The sequence below is a fragment of the Solanum verrucosum genome, unplaced genomic scaffold (assembly GCF_900185275.1).
Source record: "Solanum verrucosum unplaced genomic scaffold, falcon-dt-bn FXZP01000253.1, whole genome shotgun sequence".
Classification (NCBI taxonomy): domain Eukaryota; kingdom Viridiplantae; phylum Streptophyta; class Magnoliopsida; order Solanales; family Solanaceae; genus Solanum; species Solanum verrucosum.
In genome coordinates this window covers 650,129-675,617 of record NW_026019984.1, presented here as the reverse complement: position 1 = coordinate 675,617, position 25,489 = coordinate 650,129, and the positions used below count along the sequence as shown (strand labels likewise).

The window sequence follows — 25,489 nt, the reverse complement described above, 5'->3', positions numbered from 1 at the left end:
TAATTTCACACCCAAATATATGAGACACGTCTACTCTACTAACACAAAGAAAATACCTAAAACATTCCATAGAATGTACTTATCTACTATCTACTACCTACTACAGCAAGTAAGTAATGATATAAAAATTCTTTATACTGAAGATACATATAACTTATCATTCATATAGGACATTAAACTTTAAACTCAAACAAAAAAGAAATAACCAAACAAGTTCCGTGGCCATCTTTCTAGCCCACTCTACCTAGTCCTACTACAAAACAAGCTAGGAGAATAACAAAGAAAAAAAAGTAACAGAGCTATGAGTTTTCATAGTTCATCTTTTTCATTGCTAGACTCTACGTTAGCACCTTCTTTGGCTTCTGGACTCTCTGATGTAGTTGTCGATGAAGCAGGTTTTGGAAGCTTGAAAGGAATAGTTGCGTGTTTCTTGATAAACTTGTACAATGCTACCACAGTTCGGTCAGCATCAATTGGGATCTGTAGGATCATACAAAAGGCATTACCACTTGATATTTCTTGTATTTTACATGGAGACGTAAAACAAACAAAATAATCAATCACTTACTGGATCCACGGTCTTGTTCCCTGCTGGGAAGAAGAGGAGTGTGGGAAATCCTTCAGCCTGCAAAAGGAGCAGAAATGACCTTCCATTCAACAATTGCATCCAAATTTACTAAAACTAATAAAAAAAAGCTAGCTCATGAGGTGGGGATCATTCAAAACCACATAAGGAGAGCAAGTCCCTCATCCCACCACTGATATGGGACTTGACGCCCCCAAAAGTGCAGGCTTGACAACGGGCGCGTGAACAATATAATATCGAGTCTCAACAAAGGATAAAACAAGAATTGGGATGGGTTTACACTGATACCATCATAAGAAATGAAATTTGGGTCTAAGTCAACCTCAAAAACTAGCTCAAGAGGTGAAAATTCTCCACCATCTCACCTCCGATGTGGGACTCAACAATTCTTTAATGTGATAGCCACACGCCTCAACCAAACATGAATGAACAATGCAAATGAATAAAATAATAGCGACAAAGCAATCAGGAGAAGCAGCAGTTCATGACCGAACTATGACACTCTTGTGTGCTGATTAAACACAGAAAGATATCAAATTACCTTTCCCTGAGGGTGCTCATTCGTGGTACCATCCATTTTGGCTATAACAAGAGACTCAATGTCACGTAAGTGCTTTGCAAGCTTGTTATACGTTGGTTCTAGAGATTGGCAATGCCCACACCATGGTGCGTATATCTAAAACAAATGTAACAGCAGTTACTACAAAAAGAACCCTGAGTAATGAAAAGAAAACCAATCAAGAGAATTCATTGTGAAGCCTTTAGTAGTAGCTTGGGTACCTCCAGAAGCACATCTTTTGACTCGTCCAGAACAATGTCATCAAAATTGTTCCCCACTACTATCTTCACGTCTCCCTCATTCTGTAATAATCAACGCAATAGAAAACAGAGAGCTGAATCAGCACAACTACATGAAAAACGATAGGCCAGGAAGGGAAATCACAACTTACATCCTCAGGAATAGGGTCTGATTTATGAAAAGCTTTAAGCTTGTCAACCAGAAAATCCTCTCCAAATGCCTGACAGATAAAAAAGACGTGAAAATTCAATTTAGAGCTTCCTGACTAGAACACTTAATTCCGTATCCAATAAACACAAGGAGGCATTCCACCTTAAGCTTCTCAACGGTGATCTCCCCATCAAATATGTACTTCCTGGGATTCTCATTTCCAGTATATCCGATAACCTACAGGAAATAAACAAACAAGACAAATTAAACATTCAGTAACCTTGGTCCCAAAAGATCACATCAAGCCCATTATGATCTGTTGATTGTTACCTTCGGAGAATCTCCGGTGGCTCCAAAATAATCTGATACAGGTTTTCCAACTTCTTCATCATCCATGTTGACAAAAACAAAGATAAGCTGCATAGAAAACAGTAAGCAAAAAGTCAATATTAATTGCTTGTTGCTACTGTGTTTTTGGTGTAATCAGTTAATAATCCAATGACACTATCTCCCGAATTGATGTACTAGACTCAATTTAGTATCAGATAGCTGGATTTGATGATCTTATTGTAACTATGGTTCAGTATTGCCTATGTACTGTTGTAGTGATATACAAAGTTACCTGTCGAAAAGACAGATATGCTGCATTATCCAGGAAAAAAACACAATTTTTTAATTTATAGCATGATTCTTTCCTTTTAACGAAAATTATTTTCCTGCTCTTTCATTGACTCCTCATAATTGGAGAAACTGTGTGAAAAAATGAAACAAGTCATCCACAGTAAACTAATCTAGAGTACATAGTATTCCAACCTTAGATTAATTTTTCCAATCGATGTGGAAGTACAAGCATTAAATTTACGTTTTTCTTATCGTATGCGCATTATAACCACTATGCGCACTCACCTCATTTCACTCCTCCAACCAACATAAAGATCTATCAACTTCAGACATGTGTACAAAAGGGTAAATAAGTATGTAGCTGATGCGTACATTCATTGAAGTTGGGTTGTTTATGTCTAAGCCAATTATAGTGATTCACGAAGGACATTCAGATGGAAATTCATTGGCAACACAAAGAGGGGAGCCTTCTTTTTAGAGAAGATGTTCCAAATTCTAAATCTTATACTTTGTTTTAATGTATAAGATAAAAAAAAAAGTTCCTATGTATATCTCTCATGGACGCCAGTGTTTGGTGTATATCAATTGCACCTCTATTGATTTTTTTAATGTCTACTCTAAAGAGGGCAAGAGGCATGATATATGGGTAAGAAGCATCCTTTTTCAGACAAGAAGTTATTATAAGTGATGATTCCACACAATATAGCAGTCAATGAAACCAAAGACCGCATTAATATTCTGAAAGATTAAAGCAAAGCTTAATTACCTTTCCCTTGAAAAGTTTTGCAGCTTCTTGAAATGTTGGGAATACTTTATCTGTATCATTTGTTCTGGCAAAGAGCAAAACCTGAGTAGAAAGCATTAACCATAAACACTTCCATTCAAAAAGTCAGATTTATTATGCAATACCATATCTGTATTACCTGCTTCTTTATTGGACTCGAGAAAATTGAAGCTCCACTTTCTCTAGTAAAAACTGTCACTAGAGGAAGCTTGTTGGCAGATACAAACTTAACTATTGCAGACTTGGTGAATTGACCATCTGGAGGCAAAATCAAAGGAAAAGATAATGAGGCATGTCCTCTCCGTCTTAATTTTATTTCTTCTCTTGAACTTCAAAAGATTATAAAGCAATTTAGCAGCTACCCTGGGGTACTAAAGATTACCGATTAAACAGCCTAGATGAATAGTAACCCTAAAATTCATATCTAACCCATTTAAGACCAAAATCGATGGAATTACAAAATGATCTTTGGTGGTTAAAAGCTATGTTGCTTGGACTCTCCAAAAGTGTTGTCACACCATGTCGGATCCTCAAAAAATGCACTACATTTGGAAGATCTGACACGCACCTAGAGGGGTTTTTGAAGAGTCCGACCAACATAGGTTAATGCCCCAAAACTGTAGTAGATATAAACATAAATGTTGATATTGACAAAACACTGAATTCCTTTTGATTTGAGGAAAAAAACTTTGCATACAATACGATTTTATGAACATGAATTGTAGGTATCCAATCTCAATATAATGTAAGAAATTTCATAACCTTCAATGAATTTATTTCATAACCCTCAATGAATTTTAAGCTTTCAATTTGTATCATGTGAAATATATGCAATACACTTATTGAAAAATGAAAACCAGATGAATTTAAAATGCTTGCTCCGATCAATTTGTCGGTGTGCCCTTAACTAAATAAACAAACACAAACAAATTGTCTATGAACATTAGGGAAGAAATCAATCAAGCGGGAGTTCTCTTTTGTCAGACAAAGTTATCTAGAAGAAAATATACAATTCAGAATTAAATAAAGAAAATAAGAGGAACAGCTTACCATAATGCACCACTTTCTCCTCTTCCTTTTTAAGCAAGACTAAAGCTGGGCGTTTAAGAGTGCCTTCAATATTGAATAGCTTAGCCACGTTAGGATTTGTCGTCTGGTAAAAGTTAAGATCATCCTCAAGTTTTGAAGCAGCAGCAAGTTGCTCAGTTTCAGGACCCTATAATTGTTTGGACACTCACAACATGAGAAAAATGTAGAATTTTTATGAAAATGCAATGTATGAGTCGTATGAAAACTATTTCCCACACTCGAAATGAAGGATAAAAATTATAGCAGAGCACATATATAACAGTAGAAAGAGATAAACGTGAGGTTCCAAGTTAAAATCAATACAAAATAACTAAAGAAATAAGTTGAGTTGCAAGAAAACCATTCGAAAGAAAAAAGGAAACAGTGATTTTCCAATGAAAGAGGCTGATAGCATAGGTAACGGATTAGCTATTCATTAAATTACTACAACAATGCCCAAAACAAAAAAGTTGTGAGCAGTAGAATGTTCACTTTATATCATTCACCGACCAACTAAGAAAAAGATTCAAAAGAGAAAGTTATGCTAATGGATAACAGCCAGTACAAGTAACTAATAAGAACAGATATTCATTAGCATGCTAGAGTAAGCAGTACATACCACCAAGGACTCAAGGAACCCTAACACGACTTTGTCTCCAGAGGTTAGTACACGCTCTGCATCCTCCGTTGTTGTTATATTGTAAATGCCAGGCCCAATCTTCTTTTTGATCCAAGTCACAATTGCATCTCTAAAGTTAAGATTCATTAACTTCAGATCAACATGCAAGTGTATTTGATAATCCACAAGCCAAAAAAAAAAAAGGGGAAGGGGAAAGGGGAATACACCTGCTTCAAACAGCCATGTTCAATAATTCCAAAAACCATTAAAGGAAGCATGACAAACAGACAAAGTCCTCAATGTTGGCCCTTCTGCAGCTCGTTAAATTAAATAGAGTAAGTTATGAGAAGAGTAACAAGGAAGCAGGAAAATATCCACCATTATGATTTTGTAACATTTTCTCCATTTGACATAATTAAACTAAAGATCCCATTTTTTGCGAGCTGACTACTGCTCCTTTTCACCCTCACGAAAACAAATGTTACCATGATTTGCAACATTTTGACATAATGAAACTAAAGATCCCATATTTGCAAGCTGACTACACTTTTCACCCTTATACGAAACAAACGTCACAAGAAACCATAACACAACTTAGACGTAAATTCAATTAGAAGCTAACACAATTTATCACTCCCTACATCAAGGCAAGAAACATACTAGTAGATCAGAAGCTCATAATTAGCTATAAGCCTCCATGTAAATAAAATGCACATTTTAAAACTAGCTAAAAGTCCCATTATTGCAGGCTAACTGCTGCTTATTTTTGCCCTTAAGAAAACAAAAGTAACCATGATCTGCAACACTTTCTCCATTTGACATAATGAAACTAAAGATTCCATTTTTGCAAGCTGGCTACTCTTTTCACCCTCACACAGAAACAAACGTCACAAGACATGAAGGAACCTCCACGTCAGTACGACAGTGCCACCATAACACATCTTATATACAAATTCAATTAGAAACTTACACAATTTATCACTCACTACATAAGGCAAGAATCATACTAGTAGAATCAAGAAACTTAAAATTAGCTAAAATCATAAAGCTTTTCAATGGCTTACCCTCTAAAATTTCCGAGGTACCAAATTTTGAGGTTATTGTCTCTAAATTACTACCAAGCTTTCATTAAACACAAGTAACTACAACAAACTAAGAAAGTGAAATCCTGTTAAAAGCGCCGCCCCCAGAAACGAACCCTGCAATGCATGAATCCAGAATAGTCGAGCTCCAAAAAAAAAAAACATATAAAGGAAGAAGACTCACTTAGTTCTTTGGCCACTGTAAGTTTTGTGCTCACCATCAATAAAAAAATAAATAGTAGGAAATCCTTGAACCTCATAATTCTCCGCCAGCTCATTCTCCACCGTAGCATCAACTTTAACCAACGGCACATTCTCCGCCTTCAGCTCCGTCGCTGCAGCAGCGTACTCCGGTGCAAGTTCCTTACAGTGACCACACCACGGCGCATAAAACTCCACCATCACATACTTATTATCCTCCACAAAGTCACTGAAATTCCTATCCGTCAAAACGACAACGTCTTTATCGTCGAATTTAGCTACTTCCTCTTCTTTCTCATCATCAAACGCCGACGGAACCTCAAAATCGTCGTAATTCTCAAAGTCCCCGTCGTCATCGAAATCATCGTCGTCAGAGAAGGTGTCGGTTGGGAAAGTGTGTTCCGGCGCGTCGTCGTTTACGTCGTCGGTTTCGAGGAAGCTGAGGTCTTCGTCGTCGTCATCAGCGCCGGCGACGGCGAGGGATGGGGTGAGTAAGACGGAGAAGAGGAGAAGAGAAACTAGAGAAAGGAGGAGGATGAGTCGACTCGTCATTTTGTGAGTCAGTGACGAGTTGACTGAGATCGATGAGATTTCTATAGTGAGAGCCCCGACAGAGACTTGATCTTTAGACAGTGTGCACACTTCCCGGCGTCTCTTCAACGTTTTTGAATTTTACAATTTCACCCCCTACTTTTTGCTTCAAGTTACATTAACTACACCTCAAGTTCGAATATGAGATTTTTTATTTAGAAAATAATATAAAATATATCATGTCGAAGATTGAAATTATAATACTAGTCTAATAAATAAAATGATGATTTTATCAGAACAAATTTAATGCTTTAAAAGAAACTATAAATATTCATAAGGATACTTTAGAAACTAAGTAATAATTCTTACTTACTGTATATAATATTTTTTAAATATAAGGTACAATTTAAATAACAACGACCAAATATATTGTTCAATGAATACTTTTTGAGTCATTTGCACTTTTTCTCTTAGTTTGTGTTTGTCTTTAATTTATTTTTTTTGGTAACAACTGTAAAATATTAGCGTAACCATCAAAGAACAATTACAAATAAAGAGAACTTAAGTCGAAAACAGAAATGAGATATCCAATAAAACAAGAAATTAATTACATTTCTAAATCCTGAATAAAGCTCTTGCAATTCTGTGCTTTCTTTGTTTTACTAAGTAAACATATCATCTCCCTTGTCTCCTTCTTTATATGTGTGACAGTCTATGTAGTATATACATATTTATCTTTAAATTTGTTCCAGTTTCTAGCACGCCAAGTATGATAAAGCACAGTTCCATAACATGATGATATGACCTCCTTCTGAAACTTCATCCAGTGATTCTTCTTACCAAGACTTTTATTTAAGGATAACTTACTGAAATCTCATTAGTATATAAGCTAATTACTTAGATGCATAGTATGTTGTAATATTATGAATCTTATCAGATTTTGATGCGTCCAAATACATGTATCTCGGGATATATAGACTCAAAATTATGTGTAATTTGTTCTAGATACATTATCCAAGTGGATTCACATGTATCTAGGATACATAGACAAATATCGCGTCATCAACTCCCTTGTATCTCACTTGCGTATCTGGGATGCATCACACCGGATAAATGTATTTCACGTATCTAATGTTATTGAAACAACATCATTGATTGTCATATTTGATTTGTAAATCTTCTCATTTTCTTATGTTATAGAATTTTAATTTTAAAAAGAAAAAAAAAGAAAGGCTAGCCAGCCCAAGCCCGCGACCCTCCTAAGGTTGGGTTGGGCTGAGCATTTTCAGGCCCTTCCAAATGAAGGGACGATTCACCTTAGCCCATCAAATTTCTTGGCCCACAAAGCTTAGATCGGGTGGGGTTGGGCTGATCCTTTTTGACAACTCTAATGGTATCCCACAAATTATATCTCGACATTAGTTTTATTTCTAAAGAACTTATGTTCAATTAAGCATAAGTTTGATTGTTAAATAACAAAGTTAAAATCATCCCAAACTTAGAATTTTGTGATTCTTTTACGTAGAGTCTACTTGAATTGACTTCTTTTAAGTGTTTTTAAATCAAAATAACTTTTTAAATACTTTTATATTATTTGAATAAAATAGAAAAGTCTATCCAAACAGACTCTAACTTGTTGCCCGACCAATGATCTTAGAGCCCATTTTATGTATTTGACTTCAGGCCCATTAAGCCCATATTTCTGGTACGGGTCATATTGTTGTCGAAAGAAATCCGATTGAGCCGTCTCGAAATTTCAACACTTTGGTCTGTGCGAAAATTCAATCGCAAGGATGATCAGCATCCTTACTCAGGTAAGTTATAGATTAGTGATCATCATCTTTTATCCTTTGCATTTTTGATTGTTCAGTATTGATTTTGAATGAAAAATTGTTTGATTCTTCAATGCGCATGTATGGAAAAATGAACTTGTGGAATTTTGTTTATGCAAAACGCAGGAGCGTCTTCTTGGCGCTGCTTTAGGTACCGTAATGGCAAGCGTGGTGGTGTTTGAACAACGGAAAAGCATATATAAGAGTATCTCTGAGAATCAATCTAGATTTTCCCCTCAATCTCAGGTAGGTTTTAATCTCTTTCTCCCGAGGTGTTTTCTTTGTGATTTTTAGCTTCCAGGATTGTTGTTGTATGCTTCCGGTTCGTGGTAAATTCCAGCTAGCGATATAAGCAAATTATATGTGTGAGTGTGCATCTAATTAACAAAGAATAAATCAAGCTTGTCTGTTAAATAGCTATTTAAACACATTTGTATATAATGATGAAATTGTATATTTATCCATAGCAGTAATAAGCATGTTATTATAAAACTACAACAACAACAACATAACCAGTCTAATCTCATAAGTGGAGTGTGGGGATGATGGTGTGTGCGCAGGCTTATCCCTACCTTGTGAAGGAAGAGAGGTTCGCTCGGGTAAAACATATCAAAATCAAGTATGGAAAGGAAATACAGTAGCAACATTAAATAATACTATAACCGAAGCAAAAGAAACAATAGTATTAATAGTAAGAGAGCTGTAACAGCAATACAGATAAGGGGAACTAGATAATGCTATAGACATTTGCGTGGCTATATTTCATCTCATCACGGGGAAAATGGGAAGTTCAAAAAACTACTAACTGTTTATCCTCTATATAGGTTTAGAAAATGGTAAGAAACTTTAGGAGCTGCTATTCTGTTTGATACTATTGTTCTCTAAGAAGTTGGTTATCTAATCATCAGCTAAAGGTGTATGTTTGTGCAAGCATTTTATAGTTTGTAGATATACTTGCAGTATGATATTTAAGTATAAGATGCACATAGATTAGTCATTAAAACGTGATAGCTGACTCGACATGGCAACTCCTTCATCGTGTGATGAAATTCAATTATGTATATGTGATACAATTTGGTTGCAATCTATACCAGTTGTTGTTTTTATCGTTAAAAATGTATTGTATTCAAAGTCCATCACCAGAAGGTGTTGTGGGGAATTTACAACGGGTAGCTCCCCTACATATTGTGTAATGAGCTCAAAAAATCTATCATGGCCTCTATTTTATTTGCAATTGCCATGTTACACCAAGAAAACAGTTGGGATAAGGATCTGTACTTAGAACTAACTACAGATTCTGATTTGCTTTCAAAAATCCTTGCATTCCTTCCTTCCAGATAATCCACCATACTGCCGAAGGGAGAGTATTCCAGGTTTTCATCTTTGTCGTACCCAAACCTTTTGAGTACCAGCATTGGAGCAGTTCTCTTGTCGTCCTTGGCATTGTCCAGTTTCTTTCTAAGCTTACACCACAAGTGTATGACCTGTGCCTGTCAAACCATACTACAAACCATACTTAAGCTCTACCTCCTCCTTTAAGGGATCCAAACCAATAAAATTTCAAACGACCACCAGTGTTTTCAAAAGCGAAAAAAAGAACCAGCAACAATGTCCATGGGGTTTGAACTGCGAGAAGTAAAACACACAATTTATGGAATATTAAAAAATATCAAACATATCCTGTATCAAAAAACAAAATCAAATAGTGTTCGTAGAAAGGAGAGATGGTTGGCATCTCCCCTGACAGGGACGGGAACAGCCTTCGGGCTTTACCTGTTATCAGAAAAAACAAAATCAAATATTTATGAATTAGCATTGAAAAAAATACTTGGTCTAGGAATAAAGAATTTGAAATTGCAAAGCAAGGCTCTTAGTATGAAGTGGTTGTGGAAGTATGCAAACAACAACCAGATGCTATGGAGGGAAGTAATTGGAGCTAAATATGAAAAAGAGGACAACTGGATAGCTAAAGAAGTAACCACTCCTTATGGTGTTAGCCTCTGGAGGTCCATCAGAAGCTTGTGGAATGAAGTTAAAAGTAACTCAAAGGCAAAAGTAATGGATGGGAATAAGACCAGATTTTGGAAGGACATTTGGCATGAGAAAGGCAACACGGAAGATCTCTTTCCAGACATCTACAACCTAATCATGTTTCAACAAAGCACTATAGCAGATCTTTGGTCACCACAAGGATGGAATTTCATTTTCAGAAGAAACCTTAATGATTGGGAAATAGTGAGAGTTGCTGAATTTTTAAACAATGTGAACACTTTCACTGGACTACAACCAGGTGAGGATAAATTGTGGTGGACAGGAGATGACAAGGGAGTGTTCAAAGTCAACAAATCCTACAAGTTGATGGATCAGACAGATCAACAGTGCTCAAGTTGGCCTTGGAAGCAAATATGGAAGAGCAGAATCCCTCACAAAGTCTCATTTTTTGTCTGGTCAATGGCTAAAGAAGCAGTCCTTACACAGGACAATGTTATGAAGAGGGGGAGAACCTTGTGTTCCAGGTGCTTCCTATGTGGTGAAACATCTGAGACTGTTAACCATCTATTTTTACATTGCAAGTACACCCATCATCTGTGGAGAATATTCCTAAACCTCAAAGGCATCTCCTGGACAATGCCCATGAAGGTGGCTGAGGCATTACTATGCTGGGAGGAAGCAGGTGTACATGCTAAGGACAGAGGTAGATGGAGAATTATCCCGGGGGCTATCTGGTGGGCTGTTTGGAAGGAAAGGAATTCAAGATGTTTTGAGAGCATAGAGAACAATGTGCAGAAAGTTAAACTAAACTGCATTTTACTTTTAGTCTTTTGGTGTAATCAATTATACTCTAATGACACTGTCTCTATTATTGATGTGTTAGACTCAATTTAGACGTAGAGAAGTGAAATCAGGAGTACACTTGTATATAAGGTTACAGTACGACCCATGTACTGTTGTGTGATATAATACAAAGTTACCAAGTTCAAAAAAAAAAAAAAAAAAAAAAAAAAAACTTTGCTATTACTATTAACTAATTTTGACATCTGATATACAACAATGCTGATATTAATCCAACTCCTTAGAGTTAAGATCCAAAGAAGCGACCAATTCTTGTTGGAATCACTTTGTGCATCATTGTTTGAAGCACACACTTCTGTGAAGTGCATAGTTTCATCCATGAAGCGATAGCTCCTCGCTTCTCACTTCAAGGCTCAAGCGATGAACTTCACCATATTAATCAGAGCCAACAATGGACAAAAATGACAAATATTGTTGGGTTCATATATAATGTTGATTTAACAAGAATAATTCACATTTTAATTGTATAGCGAGTCTGATATCCGATAGCTAGTAGATAACGCACATAATACCACTTATCAACAAATAAAATGCATAGAGTACTGTTATTTGTAGAATGTGGGGCTTCCTAAACAGAAATATGTTGCATAAATATGAAGATGGTGGGGTTGAGTAATGAAGGATATTATGTGTGTTTGAATTTACTGCTTTAAATATGGTGCATAAATATGAAGATGGTGGGGTTGAGTAATGAAGGATATTATGTGTGTTTGAATTTACTGCTTTAAATATGGTGCATAAATATGAAGATGGTGGGGTTGAGTAATGAAGGATATTATGTGTGTTTGAATTTACTGCTTTAAATATGGTGCATAATAAGACCCTTCGGGGTGGCCCAGTGGTTTGGGCTTGGGACTTCCATGTTGGAGGTCTCAAGTTCGAAATCCCTTGCCAGCGAAAGTAAGGGGTTTGCCTTCTGGGTCGAGCTCGTCGCACCGGCTTGCCTAGTGTGGGTTACCTCTCCTATGTGGTTTGCGAGCTATTGCATAGGAGCGGGGGTTTTACCCTGTGCGCACCCAAAGGGTAGCGGCTGCAGGTTTCCCTTGTCATCAAAAATAAAATAAAATATGGTGCATAATAAGTAGTCCTAATTTTACCTTTCTCAAAAAAAAATAAGTAGTCCTAACATCAACTATAAATCCTCGAATGGGAACCAGGCAGAGTCTCCTGTTGAATAGCTGGTTGGTGAGTTGTTATAAGTAACATCGCTTTGGTGATAAAGCAGTTAGATGGTGATGTTAAAAGAGTTGTTAAAGTGTGGATTTGTATATCAGGAAACAATGACTGATCACCTTTTCTTCTTCTTTTTTTTGAAATTGGTAACTTTTTGTATTTCTATCTATGATTAAGATCATTCAGTACATTGGTCGTACATCACCTTTACTTCTTTGGGCATTCCAATTTCTTTCTGTGTCTCAATTCTTATTTGATACCTTTGAAGCTTTGGAGCCTGGAGAGTATAAAAGGCGTTTTTTGAATATGAACTTTGATGGAAGTATACTTGAGGCAAGTTATATTTTTCTTGTTGCAGTTGGAAGAGGTTTCTCTGGTTTTAGAGTCCAGATGTGTTAGCCCCTTTGCTGTTTTAGGCGAAGTAAAATTTGTTAGAATTATATATAGCATGTGGTTTGACTTCAGTATACTGTGTGCTTTAGTCAAATTGAAAATGGAGCAAGAATTTCTACTCTGCTGGCTCATAGTACTCCGTCAGTTCTAGCTAATGCTGAATGTAAAATGACAGAACGTTGCTTTAGTTTTCCAAGCTGACCCTCCAAGTTTTTGCTAATTAACATTTTCATTTATATTGCAAGTCCTATTACCTAAATTCCCTTGGTCAGGAGTCAATAGTGACTATTTCCTGGCCATCTCTTACTTTATTCCCCTGGTGATTTGGACTACAACCTCCTGGTAAGGAAACTTATATATCTCATACACAAATCCATCTTTGTTTATGCTACAAACTATCAGTATGGTCCTACTTTTGGCTTATTTTGTTACTAAAAAGGGGAAGTGGCATACTCTTGCCACCGGAATACTGGAGCAACCTCACTTGTCTGCTACTGCTAGTGAATATTATCAGCTTAACATTTCATAATCTTAATGATCTTCAATGACAATTCGTTGACTATGGTAGACACCAATGGTTTTCATACTTCTTTCTGAAGGAGGAGAATAATGTTTATGAAGATGGTTGTGTTTGTGTGTGTGTGTGTGTGTGTTTTTTGGTGTGTGTGTGTGATACACATGCTACCAGTCTATGGCAAGACATTTTAAGTTTCATAGCAAGATTTATTTGCTTGTAACTAATGAAATCAACTTCTGTCTTTGCTGATCGAATTTTGTATCAATTTGAAAAAAATAGACAACAGTGTACATTCCAAAAAAGGAGTCCAGCATAGAGTTTGCACACCTATGGAACAAAGCTGTGGATCAGGCGTTTGGGCCTCTCATCAAGGTCCTTGGATCACGCGGATGGTAAAAGTGTTGTGTGATTCCACAGCTTATCTAGAGTACGCCTCTTTTATCGTGTAAGATTCTTACAAGACAGATGCAAGTGCATTCTCAATTCTAGAAGTTGCAGTTCTCGCAGACACTACTAATACTCTATTATCTTTTTGTAGATGCTATTGATGTTTCGTTCCTAACTTTGCTCTGTGAGGATCACTTGACGGAAATTTTCATTTGTGTTGTAAACACTTAGGTGCTCGATAGTACCCTGCTTTTAACTCGATCTCTATTTATTTGGAATGTACATTGGTAAAGTAATGTTGTACTTGTAATGTTGGTTGAACTCGAATAAAAGACCAATTTCTATCAGTAGCTTACCCTAATTGGACTTGTCACCAGCTATTGTTGGACGATAACTATAAGCATCACGTTATCATGCCTCCTCGACTTCCCACCCTTGACAATATCTTTTTCTCATAATCTAAATGTACGAGTTTGAAGTAAGTTTTGGCTTACTTAAGGGTCAGGAATTACCTAGTTTAAATCAAGAAGTTGGAACTTTTCCTTCTTTTTTTTCATTCATATTTCACCAAATCAGTAAGTGCATTGGGTTAAGGTCAATTGACTGTTTGTTATGGGAACCATTTTGTTGTTTACTTTTTTCCCTACATTCTTCTGTGCCCGTAGTATGTGCAGTAAATAATAGTGTGTATAATTTGCAATTCCATTTTAAAAGTTCATGCAAAGGGTAGCTTGTATAGAAGCATACCAACAATAACATAATTTCCGGTGTATCCCACAAATGGGGTCTACGGAAGGTGCTATGTATGCAGTCTTATCCCTGTCTTGTGAAAGTAGAGAAGTTGTTTTCGAACAAATACATACTTCGGTTTGTTTGGATGATAGTAATGACTAAATAATTGTACTATTATATCTCTAACTACTGATACAAACAATAGTTACATCTCACATTCCCAAACCATACAACTATAGGAAAGGTAACAAACCAAAAAAAAAAAAGAAGGTAAAAATGAGATGAAACTACAGGGGATGGATAAGAGTAAATGCCTACTGTGATCTATGTTACTCGGATTCTTTGAAAATGTAGATAGGTGCATGCCGGATTCTCCAAAAATAGTGCATTTTGGAGAGGTCTGACATCATGCAACAACATTTTTGAAGAGTCAGACATTGAGCTGGACAGGAGCACCTTTGTCTGCATTGCGTTTTCGCGCAATTGCCACATAGTAAACACCGAATGCTAACACAATAGCAAACCCGAACCCAAGAGCGATCCCAACCATCCCACCAGCTCCCATTCGTTTATTGCCTTCCTCATCGCCTGGCGGTAAACTTTCATGTGCCAAATTAGACTGCACACTTGATGCTGTAGGAAATTTTGAACAACCTGATGCATTATTATTATTATCATCACATAAACTTTCACTAGTAGTAGTGTTTTGTTTTTGAGTCTCTGGGTGGAAAAATGAGTATGCTTCTGGTGAAACTGCAACAGGGCTTTCATAAGCAAGGCCATGAGGAGACCTTTCTTGAGCTTTAACAATAAAGGGTAGGCAAAAGACAACAACAAAGAATAGACAAGAAGCCATATTTGATCGGTCCTTTTTTGTCGTTAAGGTGGAGAATTGAACCAAGAATTCGGTATGTTTGCACTTAGAATGGGATTTTATAAGGTAATGGAGCAATGTTAGAGTCTGATCGATCCTATTTTTTGTCGTTAAGGTGGAGAACTGAACTGAGAATTTTGGTTTGACTAAGGGAATGCTTGCACTTGTTATGGGATTTTATAAGGTAATAGAGCACAATAGAATCTAATCAATCCTATTTTATGTCGTTAAGATGGGGAACTGAATCAAGAATTTTGGTTTGGATGAGGGAATGTTTGCACTTAGAATGGGATTTTATAAGAAGAAGAAAATGAGGGAAGTGGAGGTTGCTTAGAATTGAATGTATTGTGGAAAAGAGGGAACCAAATGATAGAAATACTATCAATGGCTATAACTCCATTAAAGTTGTTGTCATCACTCACTTCCATGGGATTTTTTAGTAGCAAATAAATGAATGTCATGCATGTTAATTAGTTCATATAGAGTTTTTTTAAAAATAAAATAAAATTATAAGTAGAATAAAGACACTCCTCCAAAAAGTAAAGATTTTTTGCTTAAGCAATTGGTTACACAAATAATGAATTCTGTAGAAAAGTGATTTCTTTCTTGGTATTCCATTTTACTAGATAATTCACTACCATCAAAATAAAACAAAATAGGAATTAGCGATAGACAACTTTTATCTTTAAATAATAAAATTATGTCGATGATTCTATTTAATGATGGATTATTAAAAAAATCCTGCTAGTTAAAAGTTATTTAACATGAATTTCTCTAGTTCTTCTTCTTCTTTTTCCTTTTTTTTTTGATGATTGGGTGATTCTTCTTATTGTTTAATAAGTGTAATTAGTGTTGTAATCCCATCATTATGATTGGTTCTTGATTTGTCCAGATGGGATTGTATACTTGATGAGATGGATAAAAAAATACATTATGATCTCTACATTTTGCTCCATGTATTTGAGAATTTTTTTTTGCTTTTCATCCGGTGTCCATTACCCACATTGGAGTTCGACTAAATCAAGATTCGCGTAGGGAAGTTCCACTTTGGGTGGTAAAGCGCTTCCTAACAAAGGTGACTCTGTATTTAGGGGGACTCAAACTTGAGACCTTTAGTTAAGGATGAAGAAGTACTTACCACTCCACTACAACCCTTGTTGATCCATGTATTTGAGAATTATGTTCCCTCTTAGTCACTCAAGTGCGGCAAAACTTAGTAGCTTTGACTCAAAGTAACTTTGTATTTGTAATAAAATATCTCATTACAAATTATAAATTTAAGATTCGATAACTTTAAACAATTAGAAATTAAAATTCATAAATTTTAAATTCTGAATCAGTGTGTATCTATATTTCCAACAAGAACAAAATAAAGGAGTAGGAAAAAAGGAAATGAATGGTATAATGAAGAAGCTCATAAGTAATTAGGTTATTGATTGACATTTGGATTAATTGTGTAGCAATGTATGAATAAATAATGAAATATTATGGACAATGATTTTAAGGCCTTGTGATACTATAAAAATATTATATTATAGATTCAATTATACTTGATGACACAAGACACTTTTAATTTCATGATGTTAATTAGTGGTCCAAATTTTCTTGCATGAAAATGAAATTTAAAGCTAAGTTAGAATGTTTGCTTAGCTTAATAGACCAGCAAAGGTCATTAATTAGGCACTAAAAATTGATACTTGATGGGAGTCATGATGTGGCTAGTATTTTGCACACTCATGCATACAATTTTCATTTATTGCAAAGGGTGGAAAGAATGAGCATGCTAAAGTAGAAATCAATTCATCCCCCCCCCCCACACACACAATTTATTTGTATTCGATATTTATGACAAATCGATAAATTTTAATTTTAGCAATTGAAAAGTAAAGTGAGTTTTTTCAGAAACATCTCTACTCCAGAGGGATAGTAGTAAAGTCTGCGTACACTTTATCCTCTTCAGATCCTACTTTATAGGATTTCACTGAGTTTGTTATTGTTATTGCAATTAGAAAATAAAGTAAGTATATCGCGTAGATATGATTAAGTGATAAACATATGTATGAAATTCACGTTTTGTATTCATTAATTTGATGTAAATATTAGGTGTGAGCAAATTTTATCGAGACCTCATTTTCTTCGACCTAAGCTCACCCCACTCCACCCCCACCCCCAACCATACTCATATATAATAAAATAGGTATTATTATAATCATGCCTCTCACTATGCTGTCTGCCAAGTGATATTAATTTGCCTTATCTGCTTTCAGTTTTGTGCCCACTTTTTTTTAATTTTAATATATAGTATATATGAACAACAACATAAATACCTAGGTCAAAAAATATAGTGTCCCCTTTTTGTAGGGCTAAAGATACTGCATGCGTGGCTTGTGAAAATAATAACTATTCTTGACTTGTAGTTGCGTGTGTACATATTTTTCATTTTCAGAGTTCAAACTCAAAATTTTGGATCAAATAAGCACTCACTATTTGTTGATATTAGAGTTGGATGCTTACTTTGCTTCTTTTTCCCCCTTCCGGCTTGAAATTTACTCGTTTCTAGTTAAGAGTAGACAGTTTCTGAATCAGAAGCGGATTCATCTTGTCAGGTGCAAGTTCACGAAAATCCTATATATAGCTGTTGTTGAATCTTTTAATTTATTTAAAATATTTAACTATAACACATTATTATCGTTTATTAACTTAAATTCATTACAAAAATTCAAAAAAATAAATTTATCTATTTTTAATCATTGCACCGCAACCTATGGCACACTAATTATTTCATGAGTTTCACTTGTGGACCTTTTATATTTTTTGTCACAAGAATTGTCCCCTCTATACAAATAGTTATTGAAAGATGGAACCTCTAGTTTTCAGTGTCACAAGAAATGGTCCATAGAAAAGAAGAGGAACTTCCTATATCATTCACCTATGAGCCACTAGTACATTGAAAACATTTTATTTTATTTGATTCTTATAATTAAAAAAAGTTATTTTAATAATATATCATTAAATAACTATATAATTAAGGGCAAATTACAGAAATCACATATTTTAAGGCAAAATTACAATTTATCCCTTAAAAGTTTATAATTACAGAAATCCCTCAAACGGATACAATAATATAAGCGCTAATACATTAATCTGATGCGCGAGATACATTAATCGTTAAGTAAGATACATTACATTTTATACATGAGACACTAATTTGATGTACATTTTATACATGATACACTAATATGATGCACGAGATACAAAATATAAGCGTTGATACATTAATCTGATGTGCGAAAATGAGGGATTTTGGAAATTTGTAAAACTTATAGGGAATAATGATAATAAGTAAACTAAAAGGTGGGATTTCTGTAATTTTCCTATAATTAATATGGATAATTTTGACAAAACAAATCCCTTTCTTAGAGGGAGTGGAAAGTTAAAAAGGGCCAAGTAAAATGAAACAGAGAGGTATTTTCATTTCATATATTTATTTAAAATTCCCCCTTAAACTTGGCCGCACAAGTTTGGGGGGGGGGGGATTTAATGTCTTTTCTCTTTAAATTTTCTTAGTAAAAATACAGACTCCGTGTGTTTTCGAAAAATTGAGAAATTTTCATAAATAACGATAGTTTTGTATGGCGCTGAGTTGGGCCATTATTCAAAATGGGTCACATTGGGCTGGACTATAGGACAAGCTGGTTGGCCCATATCTTATCAATATCAATCCAAGAGATACTATAGATAGTATATAGTGAAATAATATTTTATTTCACTATTCATGCCTTATAACACATATCATCTACTTTGGCCTAATATATATCACGAATTTGTCTTTCTGGGCTACACTATAATTGAACATAAAAGCACACATATCGTATAAACTTGTGCAATGCCTCATAAAGCTCTTTGTAATTCATGTAGAGTATTATGTGCATCCTTTCTTAGCACATACTCCCTCTGTCCCTAATTACTTGTTCACTTTTGAATTGACACACCTATTAAGAAATCAATTAATGACATAGTGAGTTTACCATTTTACTTCTATTAATTATGAAGTGGATGAAAAGTTTTGCATTTTTCAAAGTAATTAGTCATTTAATTGAGGGTATAATAGTAAAAAAAAATTATCCTTTCTTGATTTGTCAAAATGGACAAGTAATTAGGGACAACTATAAAAGGAAAAATGGACAAGTAATTAGGGACAGAGGGAGTAATATATATTTCTTTAAAGGGCAGTACGTTGCATGAAGCTCTTGTTGTGTGTGTATGGGGGGGAGACCGAACTTTAAGAATCGTTTATACATAGTCTTACTTCATATTTCTACAAGAGACTATTTCTACGATTCGAACATGTAACCTTTGATCATATGACACCAAATGTCAAGGTTTCCCTTCAATTATGCATTTGTTATATACAAAATATATAGTGATGATAGCTACAACCTATTACGATTAAATGGGTGATTTTTTTTTAAAAAAAAGGCCGGCTGACTAATTTTTCAAAAAACCATGTTCTAATACACACTTAAAATCCAATAATTATGATTTCAGCGTTTCAGCATTCCAAAATGCAAAAAAATAAAAACAACTTCAAAAATTGTGAAGTCCTTAACGTTTGAGATAAATTCTCTAAATTTCAGGTCAAATAAAATTCGATGATAATTTTTTGAAAAACTCATGTACTAATATATATCGAAAAACTTTTATAATCATGATTTCATATTTCAGACCTGCACATCATAATCAAAATCCAAAACTCACTCTAACTAAAAAGCTAAAAACACAACTAAGTTACATTAGAAAAAAAAATTTGAATAGATAAGAGTTAGGAAGAGATGAGCAATTGATGAAGGTGACAGATAGGAACCCACCAACACTTAAAATTGACCATATGATAAAAAGGAACATTATCTCTTTAGGAATTAAATTTAGAAACAAACCATCAAAGAATGTATTTTTTTCTTAATTAGAAATTTTAAATTCGAGATAGGTATGAGTTTTTTTTAATAGAGAATGTTTTTCCTGAATAGAATCGTATGTTGTACGAATTTAGATTAATAAAAATTCAATACGGATATCAAACACCTAATGAGATACCAAAAAAAAATTAGAAACAACAAACTAAAAGGTCGTATATTAAAAATAACTTCTCTATCCTACAAAAACAAGAATACCATCTTATTTTCTTAAATTCTACTTATGAAATTATACACAATGACATATATAGTGACTCCAACAAATAGAATATGGGGAGTGTAACGTCTACACAGACTTATCCTTTATTTTGTAAAGATAATTAAGAAATTACATTCGATGTGTTGTGCACTAAGTTCTTTTTACTATGTATGCGTAAAATTTAAAAATACCATAAGAATTTATTATACGTAAATCTTACTCTGCATTTCTGCATACACAATTAAAATACATATTCTTAATCGTATAACATTAACTTTACCAATTACGCAAGGCTCCATTTCACACTCAGTACGTATGTGGTGGTTGTTGACCAAAAAAAAAAGTATATATGTAGAACTCACCTAACACGTTACATATCATTAAATAAAAAATTGATATATAAATAAATGCACTGAACAATCATAGCACTTTCGAGAAGCATCACCCACCAAAATAGTTTTGACATTGATATAAATAAATTATAATATATGGTCAGAAGATAGAGCTTTATGAATATATAAAATATTATATTAGTAAATAGGTTTAAGGATAAGAATGCTTTAAACGAGCCATAAGTTTAGGAACACAACAAATATATATTGAGTGATAATAAAATAATCTAATTTTATAAATGGGGTTTTTAAAAGTAAGATATACACAGATTTTATAGCACTATTTTTGTGGAACATAGAGATTATTTTTGATAGATTTTCAGTTCAATAAAAACGACATACTAAATCAAATAGGATGAATACGAGTTCCTGAGCTATTCAAAATAGGTATAGAAAATATAAGAGTGAAGAAGTTATGATGAGAATATCGAAGGAAAGAAACATAATGACATCAAAATAATAAGGAAAAATGCATAAGTACCTCCAGCCTATGTCCAAAATTCCTGAGACATATCTACCTTTACTAAGGTCCTATTACCCCCCAACTTATTTTATATATAATTTTCTACCCCTTTTCGACCTACGTGGCACTATCTTGTGGGCCCAGCGCGTGTGGATAATTTTTCAAGGATAGTGCCACGTAGGTCGAAAAGGGGTAGAAAATTAATTAAAAAATAAGTTCGGGGGTAATAGGACCTTAGTAAAGGTTAGGCGTGTCTCAGGGATTTTGGGCATAGGCTGGAGGGTACTTGTGCATTTTTCCTAGTAAAGATGAAGCAAATAAGGTGCTCTAATTTTGAAGCACGCTCTCCTAGAAAAGATAAAGAATTCACACGATTACCTACTAATTTTCTATCCTAATTCTCAACCTCTATGCTCTGCTATTTAGTATTTCATCATGTGGTAGATAAGCTTAAGGTGTGTCATGTCCTATTTAATTTTTTTTCCTATGATCTTCTTCAATCTATCTCTATGTGTCCTTATATAGGCGATCTATTATTGTCAATCTCTCACAATTTTTTTAGGGGGAATCCACATCCCTCCTATTGTTTTGAAATAATTCGACTATCTACTATTTCATGTCCTAATCCTTAACCTCCATGCTCTCCTATTTAGTGGTCATGTGCTCGATAAGCATAATGTATGCCATTTCATGTTTAATCACGTCTTCATATTCTTCTCCAATCAATCTTTACCTATCCTTACACTATCAATGTCAACCTTCCACACTTTTTTTACTGGGAGATTGACGTCCCTCCTCTTTACATATCTGAACCATTTCCAACTTTATTTTCCGTATTGTATACACTATATATACACCATTGATATCACTCTCATCTTATCCTATATATTCTCGTTTCTAATCTTATCTCTCCTAATACGCTCACACATCTATCAAATTATTATCTGGAAAAAGAAATTTCATATTATTACACAATACTATTTTTATGATAATTCGTATATAACCTATACATTAACAAAATGATTCACAACCTTATCATCTTGACGAAAATGACAACCCTAGTTAAATGAATTTGCCAATATTTGCATCACTTTAAAGATTCATTGTGCAGGTAGCATGTTGCTTTCAAGGTGTGTTTTACGAAAATATTTTTTTAATTTTTTCATATTCAGTTCATAAGCAAAAAAAAAATTATAATATTATTTAAAGGGAAAAGGGACAAATATGCTCTTGAACTATCGTAAATGGTAAGCAGATATCATCCATTATACTTTTGGAACATTGATGTTCCTGCCGTCCAAAAACTAGAGCATATATACTGTCCAAATTATATTTATGTTGACAACAACATATTCACATAAAATGTGATATATGCAGTTTTTATTTCTATTTGAAAAATATTAAGATAATTTTCGATAAATCCTCACCTCAAATACTATTTTCGTTGACAAGATTGATAATTTTCAAAGTAAATGAAAAAATAAAAAATTGAACCCAACATATACACTATTATTATAATGTACATGAAATCAACAAGAAATACAAAAAAAAAAAAAAGATAACAAAGGGACAACTAGATAAAACCAAACATTACAAATAGATTTAACTTAAATACATTCAAAGCAAACAAAACAAAAAATAAATCAAAACGATAGAATAGTCCCATCCTTTTTCCCCATTTGGAATAACAAACTTTTTAAAGAACGTAAGGATGTCAGCTCGATGCACATAACATTTCGCGATAGATGTGACATAACAAACATTTTATCTACAAATTTCTCAAATCCATCAAATTGTTCCATCTTTTATCAAGCATTGCTTCTGAATGAACCAAGAGCTTTAATTGCTCCAGCTCGGAGAATGTATTGGTGGTAGACAGCGGCGATGAAAGCTCCAATGAATGGTCCGACCCAGAAAATCCAATGTTCGTCCCACGCCTTGTCGCCGTTGAAAATCACGGCCGCCCCGAAACTCCTTGCCGGGTTGATTCCGGTACCGGTGATCGGAATAGTGGCAAGGTGAACCATGAATACGGCGAATCCAATGGGAAGTGGGGCCAAGACCTTTATTTATCATAAAAAGGGTAAAATAGTCAAAAGAATTATTCATAACTAGTTTCTTTTAAGGAGCATATAAAAAGAAACATGACGGATAATTTAACAAAATAAATATTAATTAAGAATACAATTTAAAGCTCTTATTTTATCTATATATATCGATGTTTATTTTTAAAATAACTCATCAATTTTTTATTTTAATCTAAAATATTCATATTTAATTAAATTTATCACATTGAAACATTAGGAATATAATCTTTAGTGATATAATAGGTGTACAACTTTAACATCATTATAAACTAATCAAATCATTTTATTATCTTTGTGTTTTCTAAAGTATTTTAGTTAGGTCACCTCCCTCTTTAATAAATCAAGAAAATAATTAGAATAATAGTGGGTAGGCCACTTACTAATTAACACCACACAAAAATGCTTCAAAAATCAAAGATAAGATTCGTCTTTAGCCACACTATAGTTTTCTAGTGGGGAAATTAATTAACCCCTATAGTAGAACACCCCACCCCACCCCACCCACCCCCATCCTACCTACCCCTAAACAAGCTAAACTAGACTAGAGTATACAAGATAATAATTCATGAATAGAGTTTACTCTTTGCTACTTCGTTTTGTATCATGTTAGGTAACATTAACAACATGTTCAGAATTTGAAATTTATAAATCTATAAATTTTGAATTCGATTTTACTTACAGGAACATGAGAGTCTCTGGCGCTTCTTTTGGGGTCAGTGGCAGAGAAGACAACATAAACCAAAACAAAAGTACCAATAATTTCAGCAGCCAAACCAACACCCTTGGTGTGTCCTGCTGCCATAACATTAACACCACCACCATATCTATTGTAGTATGCACTTTGGAATGCCTTCACAAAACCTACACCACAAATTGCACCCAAACATTGTGCTACCATGTACAATACTGCCCTAATCAATGATACTTTCCTTGCCAAAAATAACCCAAATGTCACAGCAGGGTTGATGTGTCCACCTACAATCATCACATATATTATCAGTATAATTTACCTTGTTATAATAATCGTAAAGAATTTGAATAAAAGAAGACTTTTTTTTTATCAATGGTCTAAATTTTCCCTTTTCATTGTAGTTTTAGTAAACTTTTTTTACACATGAATTTATGTTTTGTGTTCACAGTACTGAATTCAAGTGAACCCTGTACCTCAAAGCTCCATTTTTCTCATGAAAAGAGCAAAATCGACCCACTTTACTGGCGATAAAGGTAAGAAACGAGACAATTTTTTAACGAAGGGCATAATTGTTTTATTTTTCATAGTTTATAGCCATTTTGATCCTTCACCCTACTTATTTTAGTATCGAAAATACTAAATTCAACTAAACCATAAAACATAAACTACAAAGTTACTAATATCACTTTTTATGTTCAACAAAACAACAAAGAATTCAACAGAATTTAATAGTTTTCCGCTCAACCTTCTATTTACTATATCTTTCTTTAAAAAAATGTATAAATAATATATTCAGAACAAGTAAAACTCGAAAAAACTCACCAGAAATACCAGCAGTACAGTAAACAAGAACGAAAATCATGCCACCAAAAGCCCAAGCAATACCAAGAAGACCAACGCCACCGCAGACATCGCCTCCGGCGTTAACATCGGCTTGGTGTTTGTATCCAATTACAGTAAGAACAGTGATATAAAGAAATAACAGAGTAGCAATAAACTCCGCTATTGCTGCTCTGTATAGAGACCATTTGGTCAATTCCTCGAAATCGATCAGAGGAGCAGGCGGAGGATCAGTATAATCCTTTGCGGAGTACTCCGCCGCCTGCTCGTGAACGGCCTCGACTTCTTTAGTCATGAGGAGAAAGAGATTTTTAAGTAGAAAAAACAGAGGAAAACAGAGTATGCTCTGTTTTTTTGTTATGGTTTTTTGTTTTGTGTAGAGTGAGAGAGGGAGTGGATAGGTATTTATGTTTGATTAAGAATGGATTACAGAGTGTTTTTTTTATTTGTTAATTTTTTAAAAAATAAAATTAATTTAATTTTTGAGTTATAATAATTAATGTGGCCCCAAATGCAAATTATTGGGGGAATTTATGAGCTTGCAGTTGGTCCCATAGCCAACCTATACACATCTTTGTCACACAACGGCTCTATTCAATTGTTTTTTCGTTTTCAATGTTTGATGCTATCTGCATTGAAGTT

General features: G+C 34.3%; 4 protein-coding genes and 1 pseudogene across 4 annotated transcripts; 2 read left to right on the top strand and 3 right to left on the bottom strand.

Annotated features, from left to right (window-relative positions):
• Positions 1-117: 117 nt before the first annotated feature.
• LOC125818173 (protein disulfide isomerase-like 1-4) lies at positions 118-6,561 on the bottom strand. Its single transcript, XM_049497714.1, has 12 exons — positions 5,894-6,561; positions 4,628-4,757; positions 3,991-4,156; positions 3,080-3,198; positions 2,923-3,003; positions 1,866-1,952; positions 1,698-1,772; positions 1,537-1,605; positions 1,367-1,447; positions 1,128-1,262; positions 569-625; positions 118-480 (listed from the first exon to the last, which is right to left on the bottom strand). The coding sequence occupies exons 1-12, from the start codon at positions 6,460-6,462 to the stop codon at positions 310-312; spliced, it is 1,740 nt and encodes a 579-aa protein (XP_049353671.1). The 5' UTR covers positions 6,463-6,561; the 3' UTR covers positions 118-309.
• A 1,589-nt stretch (positions 6,562-8,150) lies between these two features.
• LOC125818051 (uncharacterized) lies at positions 8,151-13,957 on the top strand. Its single transcript, XM_049497558.1, has 3 exons — positions 8,151-8,255; positions 8,400-8,519; positions 13,489-13,957. Exons 1-3 carry the CDS (start codon positions 8,235-8,237, stop codon positions 13,603-13,605), a joined length of 258 nt encoding a protein of 85 aa, XP_049353515.1. The 5' UTR covers positions 8,151-8,234; the 3' UTR covers positions 13,606-13,957.
• Positions 9,979-10,079, top strand: LOC125818422 (U6atac minor spliceosomal RNA; annotated as a pseudogene).
• Positions 13,958-14,669: 712 nt separating the features above from the next.
• Positions 14,670-15,184, bottom strand: LOC125818269 (uncharacterized). Its single transcript, XM_049497814.1, has one exon. It carries the CDS (start codon positions 15,182-15,184, stop codon positions 14,759-14,761), a length of 426 nt encoding a protein of 141 aa, XP_049353771.1. The 3' UTR covers positions 14,670-14,758.
• A 7,623-nt stretch (positions 15,185-22,807) lies between these two features.
• Positions 22,808-25,259, bottom strand: LOC125817949 (probable aquaporin PIP2-1). The gene is made up of 3 exons (XM_049497450.1): positions 24,830-25,259; positions 23,996-24,291; positions 22,808-23,292 (listed from the first exon to the last, which is right to left on the bottom strand). The coding sequence occupies exons 1-3, from the start codon at positions 25,140-25,142 to the stop codon at positions 23,038-23,040; spliced, it is 864 nt and encodes a 287-aa protein (XP_049353407.1). The 5' UTR covers positions 25,143-25,259; the 3' UTR covers positions 22,808-23,037.
• Positions 25,260-25,489: the final 230 nt, after the last annotated feature.